The 23,082-nt window shown below is 35.9% G+C and overlaps 1 protein-coding gene across 2 annotated transcripts; it reads left to right on the plus strand.

Annotated features, from left to right (window-relative positions):
- The first annotated feature begins 2,188 nt into the window (after positions 1-2,188).
- On the plus strand, positions 2,189-23,047 carry LOC18444427 (protein CHROMOSOME TRANSMISSION FIDELITY 7). 2 transcript variants are annotated; one of them, XM_011628833.3, is made up of 7 exons: positions 2,189-2,640; positions 4,699-4,900; positions 20,526-20,871; positions 21,411-21,506; positions 21,600-21,674; positions 22,191-22,546; positions 22,653-23,047. In XM_011628833.3, exons 2-7 carry the CDS (start codon positions 4,734-4,736, stop codon positions 22,789-22,791), a joined length of 1,179 nt encoding a protein of 392 aa, XP_011627135.3. In that variant the 5' UTR covers positions 2,189-2,640; positions 4,699-4,733; the 3' UTR covers positions 22,792-23,047. The 2 variants fall into 2 exon arrangements, with proteins under 2 accessions (XP_011627135.3, XP_088708755.1); XM_088852629.1 differs by having other exon boundaries at positions 4,699-4,883.
- Positions 23,048-23,082: the final 35 nt, after the last annotated feature.

The raw sequence follows: 23,082 nt of genomic DNA on the forward strand, positions 1-23,082 counted from the left end.
GATTTTCTCTAATATCTCTCTTCAAGAATTTCTCTTTTATTGGTAAGTGAGATTTTTATTGGGTGCTAAATTTTTGAGGTGTGATAATTCTTATGAAAGGTGTGGTTTGTATAAGGCTAAGGCTCTAAACAATCAAATTAAGACATACCTTCAAATAGTATTGAAATATGTTTCAATATCATCAATTTTTGTGATGGCTTTGTAATCTATCTTCATCTCTAATTATAAACTTCAAAGCTTCAAAAATAGTGTAGATCGATCATATTTATGAACATTTAGAAATTTTGAAAATTGATGGTCTCGATAATACATTATAAGATGCAGTATTTTCAATACTTGAAATCTATTTTTTTTCTCATTTTCATGCATCTTGAGGTCGAGATGATCAAATTGAGCGTTTTTGCGATATCAAAACAACCTTTGCTAGTGAATTTCTTTGATTGTTTTATATAATTTTTTTCCTCCTTTGAATGACCCCTCTCTCGTCTTCTATGTTGTTCTTTGTTGTGTGTAGTATTTGGAACCCCTTATTCTCATTAGTCAATAACTTGCTAAAATTTTGAAAGAAATTGTGCTATATTATTAAGAAAAAATTTTATAGGGAAAATTATATATACCTCCAACTTAAACTTTCTAGGCAATCTCCTCTCAACCAATTTTTTTATTGTAACTTTTACCACAAAGCATGATTTTCTAGCAAATAATCATCTAAGTAAAAAAATCATAGTTATTTAGACCAAAATGCCAATCTTTCGTACAAGCTCATGTCACATCCCCCTAGGATGAACAGTGATCAAAGGTTAATTGCTGGACCAATACAATAAAAGCACTGTCGGACACCAATGCACTGCTGTCGGACCGCATGAACAATATGTTGAACCACAGTAAACAACAGTCGGACCGATACCAATGTTAGAAGACCAGTCCCTCACACAACCCATTCCAGTAGATTAAGTGACAGACCAAAGTAAAAAAGTGCCAAATCGATGTCACCTTGTGCCGGACCAAGGTAAAAACATTGTCAGACCCCACTGCATATTTGTCGGATTGAGGACACCTTGTGCCTGACCGTGTGCACTCTATGACGGCAGAGAGTACAATGTCAAACTAGCAGTTGGAAGTGCCGGACCATAGTTAGCAAGTCGGGGACTATCAATAAATCGGCTCACCATAAAATCGGAAACAAATCGTTTTTATTTTAAAAAGTCAGATGAAAAAATAGGGTAAAAAATACGCATTGGCAAAAATACTTCATATAAAGATATCGCTAATATATCGGATTAGGTTAAAAAAATCGAAGTAAAAAAATCAGATAAATTTATAATATTAGAAAATTTGAAATTTTAAAAATAAAAATTATGTTAAAGCCATCAATAACTAATTCATCCATAAAACCTTTATTAGACTAATATAATTAAGTCAATTAATTTAGATACCTCATAATTCTCATCCAATCCTCCCATATTAAATACATAATTAACTAGTATATACCAAAAAAAAATGTACCATATAAATCTACCCATTAAATACTTTAAGAAACATCACACCTACTTATTACATACCAAAAACAAATATACCATATAAATATGTTCATTAAATACTTTAACTATGGTATGGTAGCAAATATATTATATAAATTTATTCTTTAATTACTTAAACATCACACCTACTTAGCAAAACCAAACAAATGAAAAAATTTATATAAGGATGCTACCTCATAATGTATAACTATAGATGCCCTTAAAAAATCCATAGGAAGAGGTAGTTTTAATGTTGAAAAATCCTTTGATTGATTATCTCGACATCGAGATTGATGACTATAAAAAATAAAAAGATTTTAAGTCTAAAAAATAATACATTTTACAACATATTATCTACACCATCTATTTTCAAGATTTTCATAGGTTTATAGATCTACTTGATTTTAGTCATTTTTACAATTTAAAATTTTATAATTAAATATAAAAATAAATTTTAAGATAATCTTAAGAACATTTTACATTAAAAATATATACCATGAAAAAATTTGAAAAGGCACCTTACCGCCGTCGACATGCAAACTGCACCCCGAAGAAAAATACATCATTTTTGTTTTCTCGTTACCATGCTTTAACTATAGTATGGTGACTATGGTCACTCCATAACTATGGTTAAAGTTTTATAAATTTCTTTAATTTAAAAGAGCCTCGTGGAAATTTGGGTTTTACACCTCTGTATTAACGGTTTAGAGAGAGGGGGAAGAAGGAAGAGAAGCATATAGTCCTGGGCTCATAGCGGGTTTATAGAGAGAGAAGAAGAAAGAAGGAAGAGGTCATCGGCTTCACAAACCCTAATGGAAGAAGCCCTAGCTGATTTTACTGATTTTTAGAGAGAGAAAAGAAAGATGGTATAGTGATTTGGGATATTTTGAAGAGGGTTTTTCTCTGATTTTTAGAGAGAGAAAAGGAAGATGGGATGGGATGCTGATTTGGGATATTTTGAAGAGGTTTTTTCTCTTAGGATGTTGTTCGATAGAAAGCCCTAACTATACTGATTTGTGAAGAGGCCCTAACAGATTTCGCCTAACTGATTTTTAGAGAGAGAAAAGGAAGAGGGTTTTTTATTTTCTTGGGGAAACAGCATGCAGAGCTGAAGGATTAGGTATGAGAAACTCCTTTAAGTTTACAGTTTATTCTATATTGTTTATCTTTGTTATCAAATAATCCCAAACAAAATATTAATTACTTGGTCCTGTAGTCACACTTCTCATTCATCAGTATATGTTTTGAGCTCTAATTTGTGCCATAAACTGTATTTTAATAAAAAAAATTATCAGAAATCTGCATTTTGAAATCTGCATTTTGTTTACACAATGATTTACTTTACGAAATGATTTGCTATAAAATTTACACAATGATTTTCCATAATAACAACTGAAATCTGCATCTATTTGTTTTAGTTTGAAAAAAAGAGAAAAAAGAATTCATGCCTTCAATCTGCAACTGTGGCTTTGAAGAACACAGTGTTGATAAAAATTTCTATTTTAGGTTTTATTAGAAATAATTTTTTTTTTTTCAAAAGCATAAAAGTAGCAATGGTTACAATACACAAAAGCACAAAACAATAATAATAATAAAAATTCTTTCAAAAACAATATACGATTTGTTGGCTTGATTTAAATCGTAATATAAAAAAGCGTGTTTTAAACGTTTTTACGTTGTTATGAAAATTACGCTATTTTTTCCTGACCTTTTCAAAAAGTTTCCGTTTAAAACTGTTTCCATAAAAATGCCTGACTTTTTTAATATAGGGTGTCGGTCCGACATTAGGAAAGACGGTTTGGTATATGAGTCTCCGTTTAAAACAGTTTATTCTATATTGTTTATCTTTCTCATATCCTTGGATTGATTGCATGTTTAAATTTTTTTGGTCAAATCAAAATGTTTTTATATATATATATATATAAATATGTATAGGGCAATGATTTCATGCAACCATTGTATAGTAAAATGATGCAATAACCTTAAAAAACCATCTTATGGCCATTTGTTTGATCCAAAATGTGAAATATACATACTTTTCATTCTAATGAACAATCACAAAAAAAGAAAAAATTGAAAACACAACCAAGAAAGTATTTTTTTAGCCCAATTAACATAGGCCGTTCATTTTGGTGAGATGCTTATATCTAGGCCTTAGAAGGATTTTTCATTTCCAATTTTTTTGAATGGATTTATTATCATTGGATGAACAATTTTAAAAAAGAAAAAAATGATATTGAGTTTATAAAGGCTAATATCTTGAAATGCACAAAATGAATGGTCTAGATTTGTTTTTGGAGGGGACTCATTTTGACATAGGGTTAAAATTGAACTTTTTTTTTGGGGTGGATTGATTATTGAGATGAAGAGAGTGTGTGTGCAAAATTTGGGGTCATACAAATACCACAAACATGGTTTTGTAGAGGCGTCGTTGCATTATACTATAATACAACCGTTGTATTGGATCATTGCTCATATATATATATATATATATATATATATAAGGAAAAGTTTATACAGAGTTGAGGCTCTAAACAATCAAATTTGAGCCTACCACAAAAATCTCACTAGAAGAGGTTGTTTTGATACCCAAATATCTTCAAATTGATCATCTCGACATCAAGATGTATGCACATGAAAAAAAATGGATTTCATGTTTTGGAAATAGTGTATTTTGTAATGCATTTTTGAACTGTCAATTTTCAAGATTTTCAAGGTTTTATGGATATGTTGATCTACGCTATTTTGAAGCTTTAAACTTTATAAATAAAGATGAAAATATATTTTAAGGCTCTCACAAAGATTTCGAGTATTGAAACCACATTTCTCGACACTATTTAAAGGTAGGCTCTAATTTGATTGTTTAGAGCCTAGGCTTTATACAAACCGCACCCTTTTGAATTTCAAGTCAATTTTTTTAGAGCCAGATTCTTTGACTTATTTTGAACAGTTCGGTCTCGTGTTCCCTCAAGGTGGGTGATTGAGCCGTGGGCTATATGAATAGTGCAAATGTGAGGGTCTACCATATAATTTTCTTTCTACAAAGATTTATTGTTCTAGTTCCCAGCTAGGTCCAACTTGGTCTGGTTATGTTTGTAACTGAATTGGCAGGAATATTAGTGTTTATAACTAATTTAGCGGGAAACTTAAATTGATTTCTCCATCTCTAATCTTACAGTGAAGAAAACCCTAGGAATTCAGCCCTAGCTTGCCATGTCAGGCCTCTCTAAACAGTCGAAGATCAGCTCCTTCTTCAAGCCTTCTGCAACGATCGACTCTTCTCCTCTCACCAGTGAATTGGAAGGCCACGCAACTTTTAGAGAAAGAGATGATATTCTAGCCACTTATAGACGCCGCACTCCTGTAAGCAAACTCTCTTGGTAAGATCTAATCTAATGCAAGTATGAAGTTCCCCTCTGCATATGTTAGGGTTCATGGTTTTCAGGATAGGTGGAAATGGTTTGTTGAAGTTGTTAGTTTTTTATTATCTTTTCTCTCTCCAGATGGAGGGTTAGTAATGTTTCTAATCGGATTCGAATCAGTATTTGTGTATTGTTTAAATTATGTCCAACCACAAGTTACGACCTATAAATTGATTCATTAGCATTGCTTTTTCTTCCACTGTTATCGAACTCTTTTCCTTTCATTGTAATTTTGGATGAAGTCAAAAAGGTATTTCTAGAGATTCATAGATAACTTCACTTGATTGCAACGATAGAGATTGCATACCATTTTACAAGTAACCTATATTTCAAGCAATACTGGAGATTCATTTGATTGGAAAAATAATTGGTTCCTTGATTGTGCTTCTTGGGATTTGTCTTATATAGCATTTTCATCTTTATTTTGGCTAGTTAAGAGTTTAAAATTGCTGATTTCGGATCGGGAGCCACCCAAGGCGGATAGGATCGAGAGCTAGGAGATATTGTGCCGAAAGACCTGGAGTCGTCTGCATGGTCTTTCATAAATTTTTAATGTTTCTTATTCAAATTTTCCCGATCCAACTTGGACTCGCCTGAGTCTGATATGGAACTTGGTAATATAATAGTGAGAGGTAGAGAGAGAAGTAACATTGGATAGTCTCTATATATTAGTATGAATGAGTTCAAGGAAGCGAAAAGTACAGGTATTTGTACAAAAAAAAAAGGTAATTGGCGATGTTTTCCAAGCTAACAGCCTTTGCAAACAATGTTACTTGGCACATTATTACATAAAGATGGCAAGGCGTTGAGTTTATTCAAGTGGTCTACTAGAGCATAGTTGGTGTGAGTTAATCGACAATGTCATAGTTCTGCAGAAACTCAAGGACTACTTGTAGAGGCTAGGACTGCAACAAACAAGGCATGGACTTCATCACTTTTAAGAAAATAGAGATTGCCCCGACGTTCTCCTTTAGTGAGGAGCTTCTCGGACCAAAGATCCTTCACCAAAAGAGCATTGGGTGTAAATAGGAAAGAACAATTAAATTAGTTAATAAATTAATATACAGAGAGGACCTTTTTTCTGAAATTTAAGGGCAAGAAAAACATTAAGCACTTTTAAGGAACCCATGGACGAAGCAACATAGGCATTACCAATATGTGAGATGGGAACGGAGGAACCATCACTTATAATGATACGACATGAACCTTCATAGGGAATAGCATTAACAAGCATATCTAAATCATCAGCTACATGATTTGTAGCTCCAGTGTCCACAATCGAACATACCTCAGAGGGTGGGGTGAGAGACAAAGAACCCAAAGAGGGGGTCTTCATATTAAGGTTGTTTTGAGAATTTTGTCGAGAATATTGATAATAGCATTGAGGAGTGAGATGATTTGTGCGACCACATATTTGACAGGATTCATCACCGGTCCTATTCATAGGGTGTGTTGGTGGTGTTGGTAAAGGTCCTCTTCCTCGACATGTATAGTGTGCTAAAGTTGCCATGACCAAGTCCTCTTTCTCTTCCATGGCCTCGTCCTCTTCGTCTCCCCTTGGAGAGAGGATGCATAGAGAACCTCATGTGTACGTCCAGATGCAGTGGTTGAGTCATTATTTCCCATAGGTGAAAAACTGAACAACAACTCATGTTCCAGTAGGAGAGGGCGGAATGATGTGTATAATGTGAGAGGTGGTCGAGCTATAACTAAAGTAACAAATATTTTGTATTCCTCACCAAGCCCTCGTAAAACATAGCGAACTTTTCCTTTGTCATAAACTGGATGTTGTATAATTGCTAACTGATCGAAGAGAGATTTCATCTTATTCAAATACTCTTGAATAAATTGTGCCCCGCGTGTGCAATTTTGAAGCTCGATGTGAAGGTGAATCAATCGCACCTCAGATTGTAGGGCATAGGAATCATGAAGGGTAGACCAAAGATCTTTGGCAGTGACATTGTCAAGAACTTGTACCAGGATATCATGGGATAATGTAGAGTTGATCCATGCTATGATAAGTTGATCACAAGTGTACTACTGTTCATATTCTGGATTAGGAGCATCTTTATCAGAGAGGAGAAACTTATGGGGCTCCTGTTTAGAGCCATCAAGATGTCATATGATTCCTTAGTCTCTAGCAATAGGAATAATTTGGCCTTTCCAAAGTAAAAAATAGTCATTGGATAGCTTGATTGTGACAAGTTGAGAAAGAAGATTTGGGAATTGAATAGATGAAGACATGATAAAAGCAATAAAGGGAGAAAGCAAGACGATGTTTTTTTATTTTTATTTTTATTTTTCTTTTTATTTTTATTTTTTACTTTTTTATTTTTTATGAGATAGAGAAGATAGTAAGAAGGAAGTCCCCTTTTTAGATAATGGATTGAATCAAGAGTTGGTATGAAGTGTTGGCCTGAAGAAAGAGAAAATAACTTTTGAGAGAGAGAGATATGCTACCGTTTTGGTATAAAACAATCTTATGAGAGAGAGAAAGGAATATTGTCTTTTTTGGTTGATGAGGGATTGTTCACCAGAGAGAGAGGGAGACCGTTTAGGTAAGAGAGGTTGTACGAAGAGAGAAAATAACTTTTTTGTTAGAGAGAGAAAGAGGAATGTTGTCATTTTTAGTGGATGAGAGAAGTGCTTTTTGATAAAGTGAGGAATGTTACCTTTTTTGTAGGAAATAACCTTGTGAGAGTGAGAAAGGAATTTTGACCTTTTTGGTAGGTGAGAGGAGAGGTTCTTTTTGAAGAGAGAATATGTTCTAGAATAGAGGACTTTCTATGGTGATGGTGAGAAATGAGTTTTGAGAAAGTTGATTAGGAAAGAAGTGGTGTGGTAGGTGATTGATGGTGACTTTGCTTTGGTAAAAGTAGAGTACAGGAGAATGGTTAAAGATGCATTAACTTTGAAGAGGAAAGGATTTATTGCCTTGAAGAAAGAGGCGTGACAACAAGATGTAGGGAAGAGGCCAAGGCCCTTTTTGAGAGAGAATCGTGAACAACAAGAAATAGTTGTGGGTGACTTAGGCCCTTTTCTTGCACTTGTAGAACATGTTGATGGAAAAGAGAAAAAAAAAAAAAAACATTAAGCTTGAACTCTACTAAAGTTGCCACGAGCAAGTCCTCTTCCTCTTCCATGGCCTCGTCCTCTTCGTCTCCCTTTGGAGAGAGGGTGCATAGAGAACCTCATGTGTATGTCCAGATGCAATGGTTGAGTCACTTTTTCCCATAGGTGAAAGATTGAACGACAGCTCATGTTCCAGTAGGAGAGGGCGGAAAGATGTATATAATGTGAGAGGTGGTCGAGCTATAACTAAGTAACAAATATTTTGTATTCCTCACCATAGCCCTCGTAAAACATAGCGAACTTTTCCTTTGTCATAAACTGGATGTTGTATAATTGCATACTGATCAAAGAGAGATTTCATCTTATTCAAATACTCTTGAATAAATTGTGCTCCACATGTGCAATTTTGAAGCTCGATGTGAAGGTGCATCAATCGCACCTCAGATTGTTGGGCATAGGAATCATGAAGGGTAGACCAAAGATCTTTGGCAGTGACATTGTCAAGAACTTGTACCAGAATATCATGGGATAATGTAGAGTTGATCTATGCTATGATGAGTTGCTCACAAGCGTACTACTGTTCATATTTTGGATTTGGAGCGTCTTTATCAAAGAGGAGGAACTTATGGGGCTCCTGTTTAGAGCCATCAAGATGTCACATGATTCTTTAGCCTCTAGCAATAGGAATAATTTGGCCTTTTCAAAGTAAAAAATATTCATTGGATAGCTTGATTGTGACAAGTTGAGAGAAGATTTGGGAATTGAATAGATGAAGACATGATAAAAGTAATATAGAGAGAAAGCAAGATGAGGTTTTTTTATTTTTATTTTTTATTTTTTTATTTTTTATGACATAGAGAAGATAGTAAAAAAGAAGTCCCCTTTTTAGATAACGAGTTTAATCAAGAGTTGGTATGAAGAGTTGGCATGAAGAAAGAGAAAATAACTTTTGCAAGAGGGTGGTATGTTACCTTTTTGGTATAAAACAATCTTATGAGAGAGAGAAAGGAATATTGTCTTTTTTGGTTGATGGGGGATTTTTTACTAGAGAGAGAGAGGGAGACTGTTTAGGTAAGAGAGGTTGTACGAAGAGAGAAAATAACTTTTTTGTTAGAGAGAGAAAGAGGAATGTTGTCATTTTTAGTAGACGAGAGAAGTGCTTTTTGATAAATGAGGAATGTTGCCTTTTTTGTAGGAAATAACCTTGTGAGAGAGAGAAAGGAATATTGACCTTTTTCGTAGGTGAGAGGAGAGTTTATTTTTGAAGAGAGAATAGGTTTTAGAATAGAGGACTTTCTATGGTGATGGTGAGAAACGAGTTTTGAGAAAGTTGATTAGGAAAGAGGTGTTGTGGTAGGTGATTGATGGTGACTTTGATTTGGTAAAAGTAGAGTACAGGAGAATGGTTAAAGATACCTTGGCTTTGAAGAGGAAAGGATTTGTTGCCTTGAAGAAAGGGGCGTGGTAGCAAGATGTTGAGAAGAGGCCAAGGCCTTTTTTTAGAGAGAAACGTGAACAACAAGAATAGTTGTGGGTGACTTTGGCCCTTTTCTTTCACCTGTAGAACATGTTGATAGAAAAGAGAATAAAAAAAAAAAAAAATTAAGCTTTGATATCATGAAGAAATTTAGAGAGAGAATACTTATGTGAAATTCTCCATATCCATAGAGAGGGATATGGGTTCTATTTATAATAGTTTTGTACTCTTTATATTTGATAAGAATCCTTGATTGACTCAATCAAGGATTCGATTACAGTAATCTGTACACATATGGAAAGAGGTTATAATTACAATATATCATGAGAATTGTCACAACGAAGAATTACATGTTGAACTCTAATACCCAATTCAGAAATAATGTGGAGGAACCAAAAGATTTCGGAGCTGTGGAAGACATTGCTTGATATTTTTCTTCTGAACTTGAGCGTGCAACAGTCTTTTGCTTTTTACTACTCCAAGACACTAGAGACCCTGCAAAGAAAATACAAAATCCAGATACTGATCTTCTTGTATCGTGATCTCCAGCACAGTTAACATTAGAATAGGCGATAAGTTTAACCTGTCTTCCACCAATAGAAAAGAAAGGGCCATCACCTAGGGTACCCTTCACATATCGGAGAATCCTTTTAGCTGCTATGAGGTGCATCTCATGAGGGTCATGCATATATTGACATACTTGATATCCGGTCGAGTGAATGTAAGGTACTGTAGACCACCAATAAGACTTCTTTATGTATTTTTGGATCTTGAACATGATTACCATCTCTAGATAATCTTTTTGTGGTGACCATTGGTTGGTGATGGTTTACAGTTAGACATTCCAATTTTTTCCAATAGATCCAATGCATGCTTGTGTCGTGTCAATTTCATTCCTTGTCTTGTGCGCTCAACTTCACACCAAGGAAATACTTAGGGTTTCCAAGATTCTTCATAGCAAATTGTGCTCCAAGAATTTTCTTTAGTTGTTTTATTTCATCGTCATCATTCCTTGTTACAAGGATATCATCAACATAGAGAAGCAACGTCACCAACTTTTGCCCTTTCTTTTTGAGAAATAGGGAGTTTTCTACTCTACTTTGAGAATAACGCCCTATAAGTAAAAGCTTTCAAACCAAGCTCGTGGGGCTTGTTTGAGACCATATATTGCCTTAATCTACACACAAGGTCTGACCCCTTAAATTCTCAATATCCTGGTGGTTGCTCCATATAGACTTCTTCTTGGAGATCACCATGCAAAAAGGTATTTTTTACATCTAATTGATGTAACCTCCAACTATAGAGATTAGCCATTGCTAATGCTAGTATGACAATTCCCATCTTTACAACTGGACTAAAGGTTTCTTCACAGTCCAACTGATACTTTTGATTATAACCTTTAGCCACCAATCTCGCTTTGTATCTTTCAATAGTCCCACCAGCCTTGTGCTTAATCTTATACATCCATCTACATCCAACAACATTCTTATTTTTTGGTCTAGTTACTAGATCCCAAATGTGGTTGTGATAAAGACCATGTAATTCCTCACTCATGGCCTCAATCCACTTGGGGGTTTTGATGGCTTCTCTGGAGGTATTTGGTTTTAGATATTTAGTGAGTTCAATGAGAAATGAATAATGTTCAGGGGACTGTTCGTCATATGATGCTCAATCTTATATCTGAAAGAATCTTCATGGTTGAACATCTCTAGAGGACTGACGTGGTTGATTATTGTGGGTTGGTGTACTTGAAGTAATTTCTATAGAGGGACTAGCATTGTCACCAGCACTCGATGCTTGGCCAATAGCTGCATCTATCAAGGACTCAAAACTATTTTGTAGCAATGGTTGAGATCTAGTAGGTAACATGTCCCTTGCAAGTGATGTAATAAAATATGGTAAAAGTTGTGACTCATCTTTCTTGCAAATTTTCTTTTCTTCCTTATAGAATCGTCCCTCATCAAATATCACATGACGGGAAACATGTATTTTTCTGTTAGCAGCAGAGTTGCATTGATATCGTTTATGTTCGTCACTGTACTTAACAAACACATTCTTCGGCGTTTGTAGAGACTTTCCGCCTTAAGGATTTATCAATATGAACATAACGCATACAACCAAAAGCACGGAAAGTTGAGTAATCAGGAATTTTTCTTGTGAGCATTTGATATGGGGACATATTGCTTGGATTGACAAAGGTTGGCAACCGGTTAATGACAAATACAATTGTATGAAATATCTCTCCAAAAATGCATCTGTATCTTATTGTGAAATATTAAAGACAACCCCAATTCATTGATGTGTCTGTGTTTTTGTTCCACCACACCATTCTAGGCAGGTGTATGTGGACAAGAGAACTGTTGTTTAATGCCGTGAGTATTATAGAAGGATCTAAAAACATGAGAAAAAAATTCACCACTATTAGCATTACGAAGGAATTTAATTTGCAGTTGATAATTTTTTTGGTGAATTCTTTGAGAGACAAAAACTTGTTGAGCTTCAGATTTGGATTTTAAAAATATATCCATGTAAGCGGGTGAAATCATCAACAAAGCTATAGTATAATAGCGAGAGCCAGAGAGAGGTAACATCAGATAGTCCCCATAAATCAGTATGAATGAAGATTCTTACCAAATGCAGAGAGTAAAAAACTATTATAAATAGACCATATCCCGCTCTATGGGTATGGAGAATTTCACACAAATATTCTCTCTGTAAATTTCTTCATGGTATCGGTGCTTGAGGTCTTTTTTTTTTTCCTCTTTTCTCTCAACGAGTTCTTCAAGTTAAAGAAAAAGGCCCAAGTCACCCACGGCTATTTATTGTTGTTTACGTTTCTCTCTCAGAAAGGGCCTTGACCTCATCCCTAAATCTTGTTGTTACTCCTCTTTCTTCAAGGCAGCAAATCCTTTCCTTTAAAGTAAGGTATCTTTAACCGTTCTCCTGTACTCTACTATTATCAAAGCAAAGTCACCATCATTCAACTAATCTACTTTTTTCACCATCACCATAGAAAGTCCTCTATTCTAGACACTATTCTTTCTTCAAAAAGAAACTCTCCTCTCACCTACCAAAAAGGATAATATTTATTTCTCTCTCTCGCAAGGTTATTTCCTACCAAAAAGGCAACATTCCTCACTTTATCGAAAAACACTTCTTATCAAAAAACACTTCTCTCATCTACCAAAAAGTACAATAGTCCTCTTTCTCTCTCTCTCTCTAAAAAAAGTTATCTTCTTTCTATTTGTACATCCCCTAAACGGTCTCCTTTCTCTCTAGTAAAAAAATCCCTCATCAACCAAAAAGGACAATCCTTTCTCTCTCATAAGACTTTTTTATATCAAAAAGGAAACATACCTCTCTCTCTCAAAATTTATTTTCTCTCTCTTCATGCCAACTCTTGATCCAACCCCTTATTCAAAAAGGGTCCTTCCTTCTTACTGTCTCTCTCTCATAAAAAAAATCCCTCGTCTTGCTTTCGCTTTATATTGCTTTTATCATGTCTTCATCCATTTAATTCCCGAACCTTCTTCCTCAACTTGTGACAATCAAGCTATCCAATGACAATTTTTTACTTTGGAAAAGTCACATTATTCCTTTTGCTAGATGCCAAGGAATCATAGGACATCTTGATGGCTCTAAACCGGAGCCCCATAAGTTCTTCCTTTCTAATAAAAATTCTCCTAATCAGAATATGAACAGTGGTATGCTCGTGATCAACTCATCATAGCTTGGATCAACTCTACATTATTCCTTGATATTTTGGCATAGGTTCTTGACATTGTCGCTGTCAAAGAACTCTAGCCTACCCTTTATGAACTCCTATGCCCAATAATCTGAGGTGCGATTGATGCACCCTTGCACCGAGCTTCCAAATTGCACATGTGGGGCACAATCTATTCAAGAGTATTTGAATAAGATGAAATCTCTCTTTGATCAGTAGGCAATTATACAACATCTAGTTTATGACAAAGAAAAAGTTCGCTATGTTTTACAGGGGCCTGGTGAGGAAATACAAACTGTTTGTTTCTTCAGTTATGGCTTCGCCCTCTCCTACTGGAACATGCATTGTTCAATCTTTCATCTATGGGAAATAGTGACTCAACCACTACGTCTGGACCTACAAATGAGGTTCTCTATGCATCCTCTCAAATGCTCAAAGGTAGAGGAAGAGGACGAGGTCGTGGAAGACGAAGAGTACTTGGTTGTGGCAACTTTAGTAGTGCTCAAGGTGGCCCAACACACTATGCAGGTCGAGGACGAGGACTTTTACCAACACCACCAACACACCCTATGAAGAGGATCGTTGTTGAGTCTTGTCAAATTTGTGGTCACACAAATCATCTCGCTCCTCATTGCTATTATCGATATTCTTGACAGAACTCTCAAGGCAACCCTAATATAAAGACCCACTCTCTGGGTTCTATGTCTCTCACCACACCCTCTGAGGCAAGTTGGATTGTGGACACTGGAGCTGCAAATAATGTAGCTCATGATTCAGGTTTGCTTGTTAATGCTATTCCCTATAATGGTTTATGTCGTATCATTATGGGTGATGGTTCCTCAGTCCCTATCTCACATATTGATAGTGCCTCTGTTGCTTCATCTATGGGTTCCTTAAAAGTGCTTAATGTTTTTTTTGCCCCTAAATTTTAGAAAAATGTCCTCTCTATATCTCAATTTATTGACCAATTTAATTGTTCCTTCCTATTTACACCCAATGCTCTTTTGGTGAAGGATCTCAAGTGTAGGAAGGTCCTTGCTAAAGGAGAACGTCGGTACAACTTCTATTTTTTTAAAAGTGATGAAGTCCATGCCCTATTTGTTGTTGTCCTAGCGTCTACAAGTAGTCCTAGAGTTTCTGCAGAACTATGGCATCATTGGTTAGCTCACACCAATTACGCTATAGTAGACCACTTGAATAAACTCAACTCCTTGCCCTCTTTATGTAATAAAGTGCCAAGCAATATTGCTTGCAAAGGCTGTCAGGTTGGAAAACATCACCAATTACCTTTATTTAGTGCAAATCAATGTTTTAAAATGCGGCCGCATCATGCGGGATGCGCTTGCATGCGCATCGCGTACTGGTGCATATGCGCTTTTGACAGATGCGGTAGCATATGCGTCGCATCAGGCCGAATCATGGCCGCATCATGGCTGCATCCCTCATCGCACCGCATCAGACCGCATCTCATGGGGGAGGGGCAAAATGGTCTTTTTGTAGTTCCAAAATTTAGGGAAACTGTTTGGGGGGTTACTATACCCCCTAAACAAAGATTTTCAGCCACTTTTGTGGCATTTTTTTCATCAAATCGAACAAAAAAAAAATTTGGCGAAATTTTTTTTTCATCCAAATTTTTGATTTGGCAGTTATTTGATATTTGGATGTTCATTTGATGCCTTTGATTGTTGACTTGAGGATGTTAAGGTGAATTTGTGATAAGAAATTGGGGATTTCAGCGGTCGTGAAGAAATCGAGCACTACTTCACAAAGTCGGTAACTTTTTATTCTTTATTGTACAATAATACTGTTATACTTATTTTTGGGGTAATGTCTTCTTCCCAATCTTCTAGTAACGGATCCGGCTTGGAAATATGCTAAACTAAAAAATTCGAAAGATAGAAATTGTGTGATATGTTTGCTCTGTGGAAATACTTATATGGGTGGTATTTTTTGACAAAAAGAGCATTTAGCCAGAATTTTTTGGAATGTAAGAGCATGCCCACAAGCTACAGATGATATAAAAAAGGAGATTAGAGAATATTTGGATAGATTGAAAAAAGATAAAGAGAAAAAAGGAAAGAAAAGAAAAGAAAGGAATTAGTTGATGATATGCAATTATTTGATGATGTTGATGATGATGATGATGATGATGATGATATGTCTGACGTTGCTTTGAGGCAAAGGGGTACTCATACTCCAACATCAAGAGAGGGTTATAAATATTGGTGGTAGTGCTGAGAGAAGAACACCTCTCTCTAAGGGGCCAATGGATTCTTTTTTCACCCCTAGTCTCGAAATTGTGGTTCAGGAGAGAAAAAAATAAAACAAACCACAATTGACAATAAATATAAGAAAGAACATAGGAAGTCGGTATGTAAGTGGATTGCAAAGTGGATTTACATGGCCGGCATTCCTTTTAATACTATAACTTTGAATAGTTTTGCATGTATGGTCCAGGACTTATTCCTCCTTCACTACATGAGGTTAGAGCCCTTTTTGAAGGACCATGTTTGCAATATAGTCAAAGCAAATGGTCAAAGCATAAGGATGGGAGAAAGGCTGAAAATATTATTCTGAATACATCCTTTTGGAGTCAAATAGTTATTGCATTGGAGGTGGCTCGCCCTTTAGTGAGAGTGTTTCGACTGGTTGATGGTGATGCGAAGCCCGCCATGGGCTACATACATGAGGCAATGACTAGGGTAAGAACTGAAATAAAAGATGTTTTAAAGGATGATAAAAATGTGCGCAAGGTTATACTTGAAATTATTGATAAGAGATGGGATACCCAGCTTCATAGGCACCTCCATTCAGCCGGTTATTTCTAAACCCATCTCTTCACTACAAGCACCCATCCATTGAGTCAGATCGTGTAATAAATGGTGGGTTCTTAGATGTGCTGGAGAGGTTGGTGCCAGACAAAGATATCCAGGATGAGATCTAGAGCCATCAATTGATTAAGTTCAAGTTAGCCTTGGGAAACTTTGGGAGAGATATTGCCACCCGAAATAGGGACACTACAGATCTAGGTAAAGGCCAAAAACACAAAAATAAGCTTACTTGTCTCTTACTTTATGTATAGTTCCATTGTTTATTTTATACCCTTAATTTTTAACTATATTCTAAATTATAAAATATTATACAGCTGCATGGTTTGCATTATATGGAAGCAAGACACCAAGTCTACAACGTCGCGCTATTCGAGTGTTGAATCTCACATGTAGCTCATGTGGTTGTGAGCGCAATTGGAGTGCATTTGAGCATGTAAGTCCTTTACTCCTTATTCCTTAATCCTTATTTCTTGAATTTCAATTTTCTAATCTAAAATTTAATTTATCTGATTTCAAATTTCTACCACAGCTCCATACGAAAAAAAGAAATAGGTTGGAGCAGAAAAAGTTGAATGATTTGGTTTATGTGCGGTATAACGAGCGGCTTAGGGAGAGGTATGAAAATCGCACGAAGCTCAACCTTATTAATTATATGAAGCCGATGGTGATTCCATAAGTGAGTGGACCGTGGATCCTAGACAAGAGCGTGTGTTTGAGGGTGAGGATCTTACATGGCTTGATGTCGAGCTAGCAACAGGGGTTAATGAAGAAGATCGACCTAACACTAAAGCACAAAGGAGTAGAGGAGCTGCTGGGTCTAGTCGCACTCGCACATTAGCTTCAGAGGTCGAGGAGGAAGCTGACTCTGAGGAGACCGATGAAGAAGAATACATGGAGGCTGTTGAGGATGATATTGATGATGCGCATGATGACTCTCGAGATGACTTGTCTGATTGATATTTGAAAAAATGAAGTTCAAATTTCAAAATTGACTCTTAAAATGGATGATTGTAATAAGTTATTATTTATTAACTATTAACTCTTATTGAGCTTGACTTTTGATTTGTATGTTGTAATATCATTATTTTGTGCTTATGGTTGTACTTATGGTTGTTGATGGTTGTGCTTAATTATAGTTGTACTTACGGTGCAAATTTGTACTGATGGTTGTTGATTGTTGAATGCTTTATGAAGCTGATTTCAAGTTTCTAGTTTTTATCAGGGAATAGTGTATAACTGGATACAGAATATTCGACAGCTAATAGTTTTGAAGCTAATCATTAAACTAAAATATCTACTATCACATATATCACCTTCATATTTTTTTCTATGTATTAACTTATTTTTTAATAATTTTTAGAATTTTTTTACATTTATTGACTGCATCATCGCGATTCACCCGTATCAGGGCCGTATCGTCGCATTGGCACCCCACCGCATTAGGGCCGCATCCCGCATTTTAAAACACTGGTGCAAATAAATGTACTTTTCACTTCGTTGAACCCATTCATACTGATTTATGAGGATCATCTGATGTTACCTCTCTCTCTTGCTCTTGCTATTATATTAGCTTTGTTGATTATTTCACCCGGTTTACATGAATATATGTTTAAAATCCAAATCTAAAGCTTTTTCGGTCTTTCAAAGAATTCACCAAAAAAACATTTTCAACTATAAATTAAATTCCTTTGTAGTGATAATGGTGGTGAATTTACTTATTGTGCTTTTAGATCTTTCTGTAATACTCATGGCATTAAACAACAGTTTTCTGGTCCATATACACCTGCCAGAATGGTGTAATAGAGCGAAAACATAGACACATCAGTGAATTGGGTTGTCTTTAATATTTCATATCGGGATACCGTTGCATTTTTGGAGTGAGACATTCATACAACTGTATTTGTTATTAATCGGTTGCCAACTTTTGCCAATCCAAACAATATGTCTCGATATCAAATGCTCACAGGAAAAGTTATCGATTACTCAACTTTGCGTACTTTGGACTGCATGTGTTTTGTTCATATTGATAAATCCTCAAGGCGAAAGCTCTCTGTGAAGGCTGAAGAATGTGCGTTTGTTAGGTACAATGACGAGCATAAAGGATATTGATGCTACTCTCCTCCTAGCGGAAGAATACATGTTTCTCGTCATGTGACCTTTGATGAGGGATGGTTCTATAAGAAAGAAAAGAAAATTTGCAAGAAAGATGACTCACAACTTTTACCTTCTTTTATTACATCGCTTACAGGGGATATGTTATTTGTTAGATCTCAACCATTGCTACAAAGTAGTTCTGAGTCCTTGATAGTTGCAGCTATTGACCACGCATCGAGTGGTAATAACAATGTTAGTCCCTCCATAGAAGGTGCTTCAAGTACACCAACCCACACTAATAAACCAGCTCGATCATCTAGAGGTGTTCAACAATGAAGATTCTTTCAGATAGAAGATTCGGCATCATATGATGAACAGTCCCCTTAAAATTATTCATTTCTCATTGAACTCACTAAATACCTCGAACTAAGTACCTACAGAGAAGCCATAAAAACCCATAAGTGAATTGAGGCCATGAATGAGGAATTGCTTGCTCTTCATCACAACCACATTTGGGATCTTGTACTTAGACCAAAAAATAAGGATGTTGTTGGATGTAGATGGTTGTATAACATCAAGTACAAGGTTGATGGAACTATTGAAAGATACAAAGCGAGATTGGTGGCTAAAGGTTATAATCAAAAGTATGGGTTGGACTATGAAGAAACTTTTAGTCCAATTGTAAAGATGGGAACTGTCAGACTAGCATTAACAATGGCTAATCTCTACGGTTGGAGTTTACATTATTTAGATGTAACAAATACCTTTTTGCATGGTGATTTCCAAGAAGAAGTCTATATGGAGCAACCACCAAGGTACGGAGAATTTAAAGGGTCTGACCTTGTGTGTAGAGGAAGACAATATATGGTCTCAAACAAGCCTCACAAGCTTGGTTTGAAAGCTTCTACAAAGGTCTTCTTATAGGGGGTTAATCTCGAAGTATTGCAGACAACTCCCTATCTCTTAAAAAGAAAGGACAAAAGTTGGTGATGGTGCTTCTCTATGTTGATGATATCATTGTAACAGGGAATGATGACAATGACATAACGTCAGCTAAAGAAAATGCTCGGAGCACAATTTGCTATGAAGGATCTTGGAAATCTTAAGTATTTCCTTGGTGTGAAAGTTGAGCGTACAAGACAAGGAATGAAAATACACAACACAAGGATGCATTAGATCTGTTGGAAAAAATTGGAATGACTAATTGTAAACCATGACCAATGCCAATGGTTACTACAAAAAGATTATCTAGCGATGGTAATCATGTTCAAGATCCAAAAAATTATATAGTAAGTCTTGTTCGTGGTCTACAGTACCTTACTTTCACTTGATCAGATGTCACCTATGCTGTCAATGAAGTATGTCAATTTATGCATAACCCTCATGAGATGCACCTCGTAGCAGCTAAAAGGATTCTCCGATATGTAAAGGGTACCCTAGGTGATGGCATTTTCTTTCCTATTGGAGGAAGACACGTTAACCTTATCGCTTATTCTGATGCTGACTGGGCTGGAGATCATGATACAAGAAGATCAGTATCTGGATTTTGTATTTTCTTTACAGGGTCTCTAGTGTCTTGGAGTAGTAAAAAGCAAAGGACTGTTTCACACTCAAGTTCAGAAGCATAATATCGAGCAATGTCTTCCACGGCTGCTGAAATCTTTTGGTACCTCCACATTCTCTCTGAATTGGGTATTAGAATTCAGCGTGTAATTCTTCGTTGTGATAATCAGAGTACAATAAGCTTGCTTTTAATCCAGTTCTTCATGCACGGACCAAGCATATTGAACTAGAATATCATTTTATTCGAGAAAAAGTTGAAAGTGGAGAGATTACTCTCTCTCTCCTGATTATGTTTCATCTACAGCACAACATGCTGATATTTTTACAAAAGGTCTTCGTACATTACAACATCGTTCGATCACAAACAAGTTGTCCATGTTTCACATCAAGGATTCTTACCAAATGCTATGAGTACAAAACTATTATAAATAGAATCCATATCCCTCTCTCTATGGTTATGGAGAATTTCACACAAATATTCTCTCACTAAATTTCTTCATGTGATTACAGTAATCTGTATACATATGGAAAGAGGTTACAATTACAATATGTCATGAGAATCCTTTCCAAGATTGTATCTTTCTAGATCATTCCTATTAGGGAACCTAGGATTCCCCACCCAAGTCCCACTTTTAATTATTGGTTAAGAGAGAGAAGATGAAGATGAACTTGGTTTTTTTATTTTATCTTCCTATCAGCTATTCATTATTGGCTATTTATTTTAACTTCAGCTAGTGAAGAGAGTGAAGATGAATAGGCGCTTAGCTTTAGCTCTTACTTTTGATGTTATTCATGGTCTTTATCTGCTTTTTTTTTTCTCAGTAAAGCTTCTGATGAAGATGATGAAGCTATTAAACTCGATAGCAAGGCTAAACTCCAATTGGTTCTTTCTCATTCTGAATCAAACATGCCAAGAAGAAATTCCTTTGGTTCAATTGAAAGAAACTATTCTTCTGATTCATTTAAGTCTTGGCAAGAAAGCAATCCAATGAGCAGGACCTTCGACAAGAAAAGGAGTTATGCACAATATTATTTGGAGCTTGGACAATCTGATTTCATTCTTCACACGTGTTCTTTATGTGGGCTGCGATATTCATGTGGCGATGAAGAGGATGAGAGGGTTCACAAGGCATTCCATAAGAAATACATCCAGGGAGTTCAATTTAAGGTAATTGCCAGATTTTCAATTTATAATCTGGTGTTTTCACCAATATTTATTGTTTTGATATACAGAGTCCGCTCTGGGCTTTTCATGGTTTTGAAATTACACAAATATTATACAAATCTGAATTTTGATCACCCTCATAGAGAGTTGTGGATGAATTATGACGTTGATTCTACAGATTCAGTTTCAATTTTTTGACATGTATGAAATGGATTGATTTTACAGATTCAGTTTCAATTCCTTTAGAGAGATGCAGATGAAATAAATTGATTTTAAAAATTTAATTTGAGTTTCTATGTTGCGGATGAAATAAAGTGATATTTTAAGTAGTCTATTTCAATTTCATTGATTTTTGGTTTCTTATATTATCACCTTTCATAGAATTTAGCGAGGCGGTTGATTGGAAACACTTGTAGCAAGAAAATTAAGGAGTTCGTGGAACTCTCTCAGTTACAATTGTTGAGAATCTCTCTGCTCGTCATATGAAGTTTCAATTCTAATTTTCCTCTCTATCTTACTGAATCTTTCTCTGAATTTTGCAGGGTTGGTATAATGAAAGGGTAATATGCACATATCCGGATAATGGAGAGCGCATAGTTTTGATATTGAACAGCGATCCACCTGCTCATCAACAAAAGGTTCATCTTCATCTTGATCTGTAATTCTTTTAAATTTGAGAGAAGTATGATTAAGAAAAGAAAACCCTCTTCAAACTTACCCTGGTTTGTCAGGTCCAAGAGGTTGCGAAGATAATGGTGAAGGAGCTTAATTTGGATGATGAGTGGCTTCTGCATAAACTCTGCAAGGTAGCTAGATATGGCTTTGCTGCTTGAAATCATGATATTGCTATGCATGGATAAGTAATTTGAACTTACCCAAAAAAATGGATAAGGAATTTGAGGCGTATATATTCTTATTTTGATTTATTTGGCGTGAAGTTACCAATTATGGGAATTACGACTGGAAATTTTGCTTTAATGTGGTTGTTGGTTTTGCATAGTTGTGTTTCTAATTCTGTAAGCAGTGCTTCTTTTGGGAAGCTATGTTTATCCTTTTGTTTCTAAAATTAAGAATACGTTAGAATGCTGAATTCTGATGTTTTTCTCCTTTCTTTCCCTCCCCCCCCCCCCCCCCCCCCCCCCCAAGTAAGCAATTAGAAGATTCTTATGTTTATGAAATATCCCTATTTTTCTTCTTTTTTTTTAGCAAATTGTAGGCATTAATTCTTCAATGAAGTCTTTCCTTGCGGTGAGGGCAATGCACATGCTTCTAGCTAGTTTACAAAAAATACAAATTTATAGTTCAAATTACATCACATGCAGGTTTATCTACTTATCTCGAGTCAGAGAATTGTTGGCTGTCTTGTGGCAGAACCAATCAGATATGGTTACAAAGTCATCTCAAACTGTCCTTCAATCATAAATTCATCAAGTTCAAGTGCAAAAGAGAATTTCAAAACAAAAACTGGTGTGCTTCTCTTTGGCAATGTCAGTTTCGAGAGAGAAACAATCCAAAGATCTAATGTAAAGAACTCAGAGAAGATTGCAGATGAGTTTATCGGTACTGCAATCCTTTGTGAGAAGGAACCTGTGCCAGCCGTTGCTGGCATAAGAGCCATTTGGGTTCTGGCCTCCAGCAGGAGAAAGGGTATAGCAACTCGCTTGCTTGATGCTGCAAGGTACTCGCTCTGTCTCTCACTCTCTCTCTCTCTCTCTCTCTCTCTCTCTCTCATATGTTTATGTTTGGTTGAAATTATCGTGTTTCCTGGTGTTATGGATTTGTAGGACGAACTTCCTCATGGGTTATATCATGGAGCCCTCCCAATTTGCCTTCTCTCAGCCAACTTCTTTGGGGAAGACATTTGCCATGAAGTATTGCAGTACCACCTCATTTTTGGTTTATAAATCAGGTATTGACAGGTGATTTATGGAAGAATCGATAATTCAAGGTAGAGTTTCTCAATTGAGAGAGAAAAGGGGAGGCATTTTCACATTCTTTTCTTATGGCGATTGTGGAGGTTCCAACAGTTGGAAGCACTGAAATTAGTGAACCCCCTAAAAATATGCTTTCCCTGTTTGGATCTTTTATCCTCAAAATAAGCATGGTGCATTGTAAAAAACAGGCCCGCTTGCTTCTTTTTTGCTCTATTAACTAATGTCAGATACGACTTCACTGAGTATTTTTTTTCCTTTGGAGTGCTTTTCTATGACTGCA

Source organism: Amborella trichopoda, chromosome 11, assembly GCF_054954075.1.
Source record: "Amborella trichopoda isolate Santa Cruz 75 chromosome 11, AtrichopodaSantaCruz75HAP2 v2.0, whole genome shotgun sequence".
Taxonomy (NCBI): domain Eukaryota; kingdom Viridiplantae; phylum Streptophyta; class Magnoliopsida; order Amborellales; family Amborellaceae; genus Amborella; species Amborella trichopoda.

What these genes read in the sequence shown, in the direction of transcription:
- LOC18444427 (XM_011628833.3), top strand. Translation starts at nt 4,734, where the DNA reads ATGTCAGGCCTCTCTAAACAGTCGAAGATCAGCTCCTTCTTCAAGCCT. An exon ending in CCTGTAAGCAAACTCTCTTG is followed by an intron (nt 4,901 to 20,525) that starts GTAAGATCTAAT and finishes TTTTTTTCTCAG; the next exon opens with TAAAGCTTCTGATGAAGATG. An exon ending in TTCTGCATAAACTCTGCAAG is followed by an intron (nt 21,675 to 22,190) that starts GTAGCTAGATAT and finishes CATCACATGCAG; the next exon opens with GTTTATCTACTTATCTCGAG.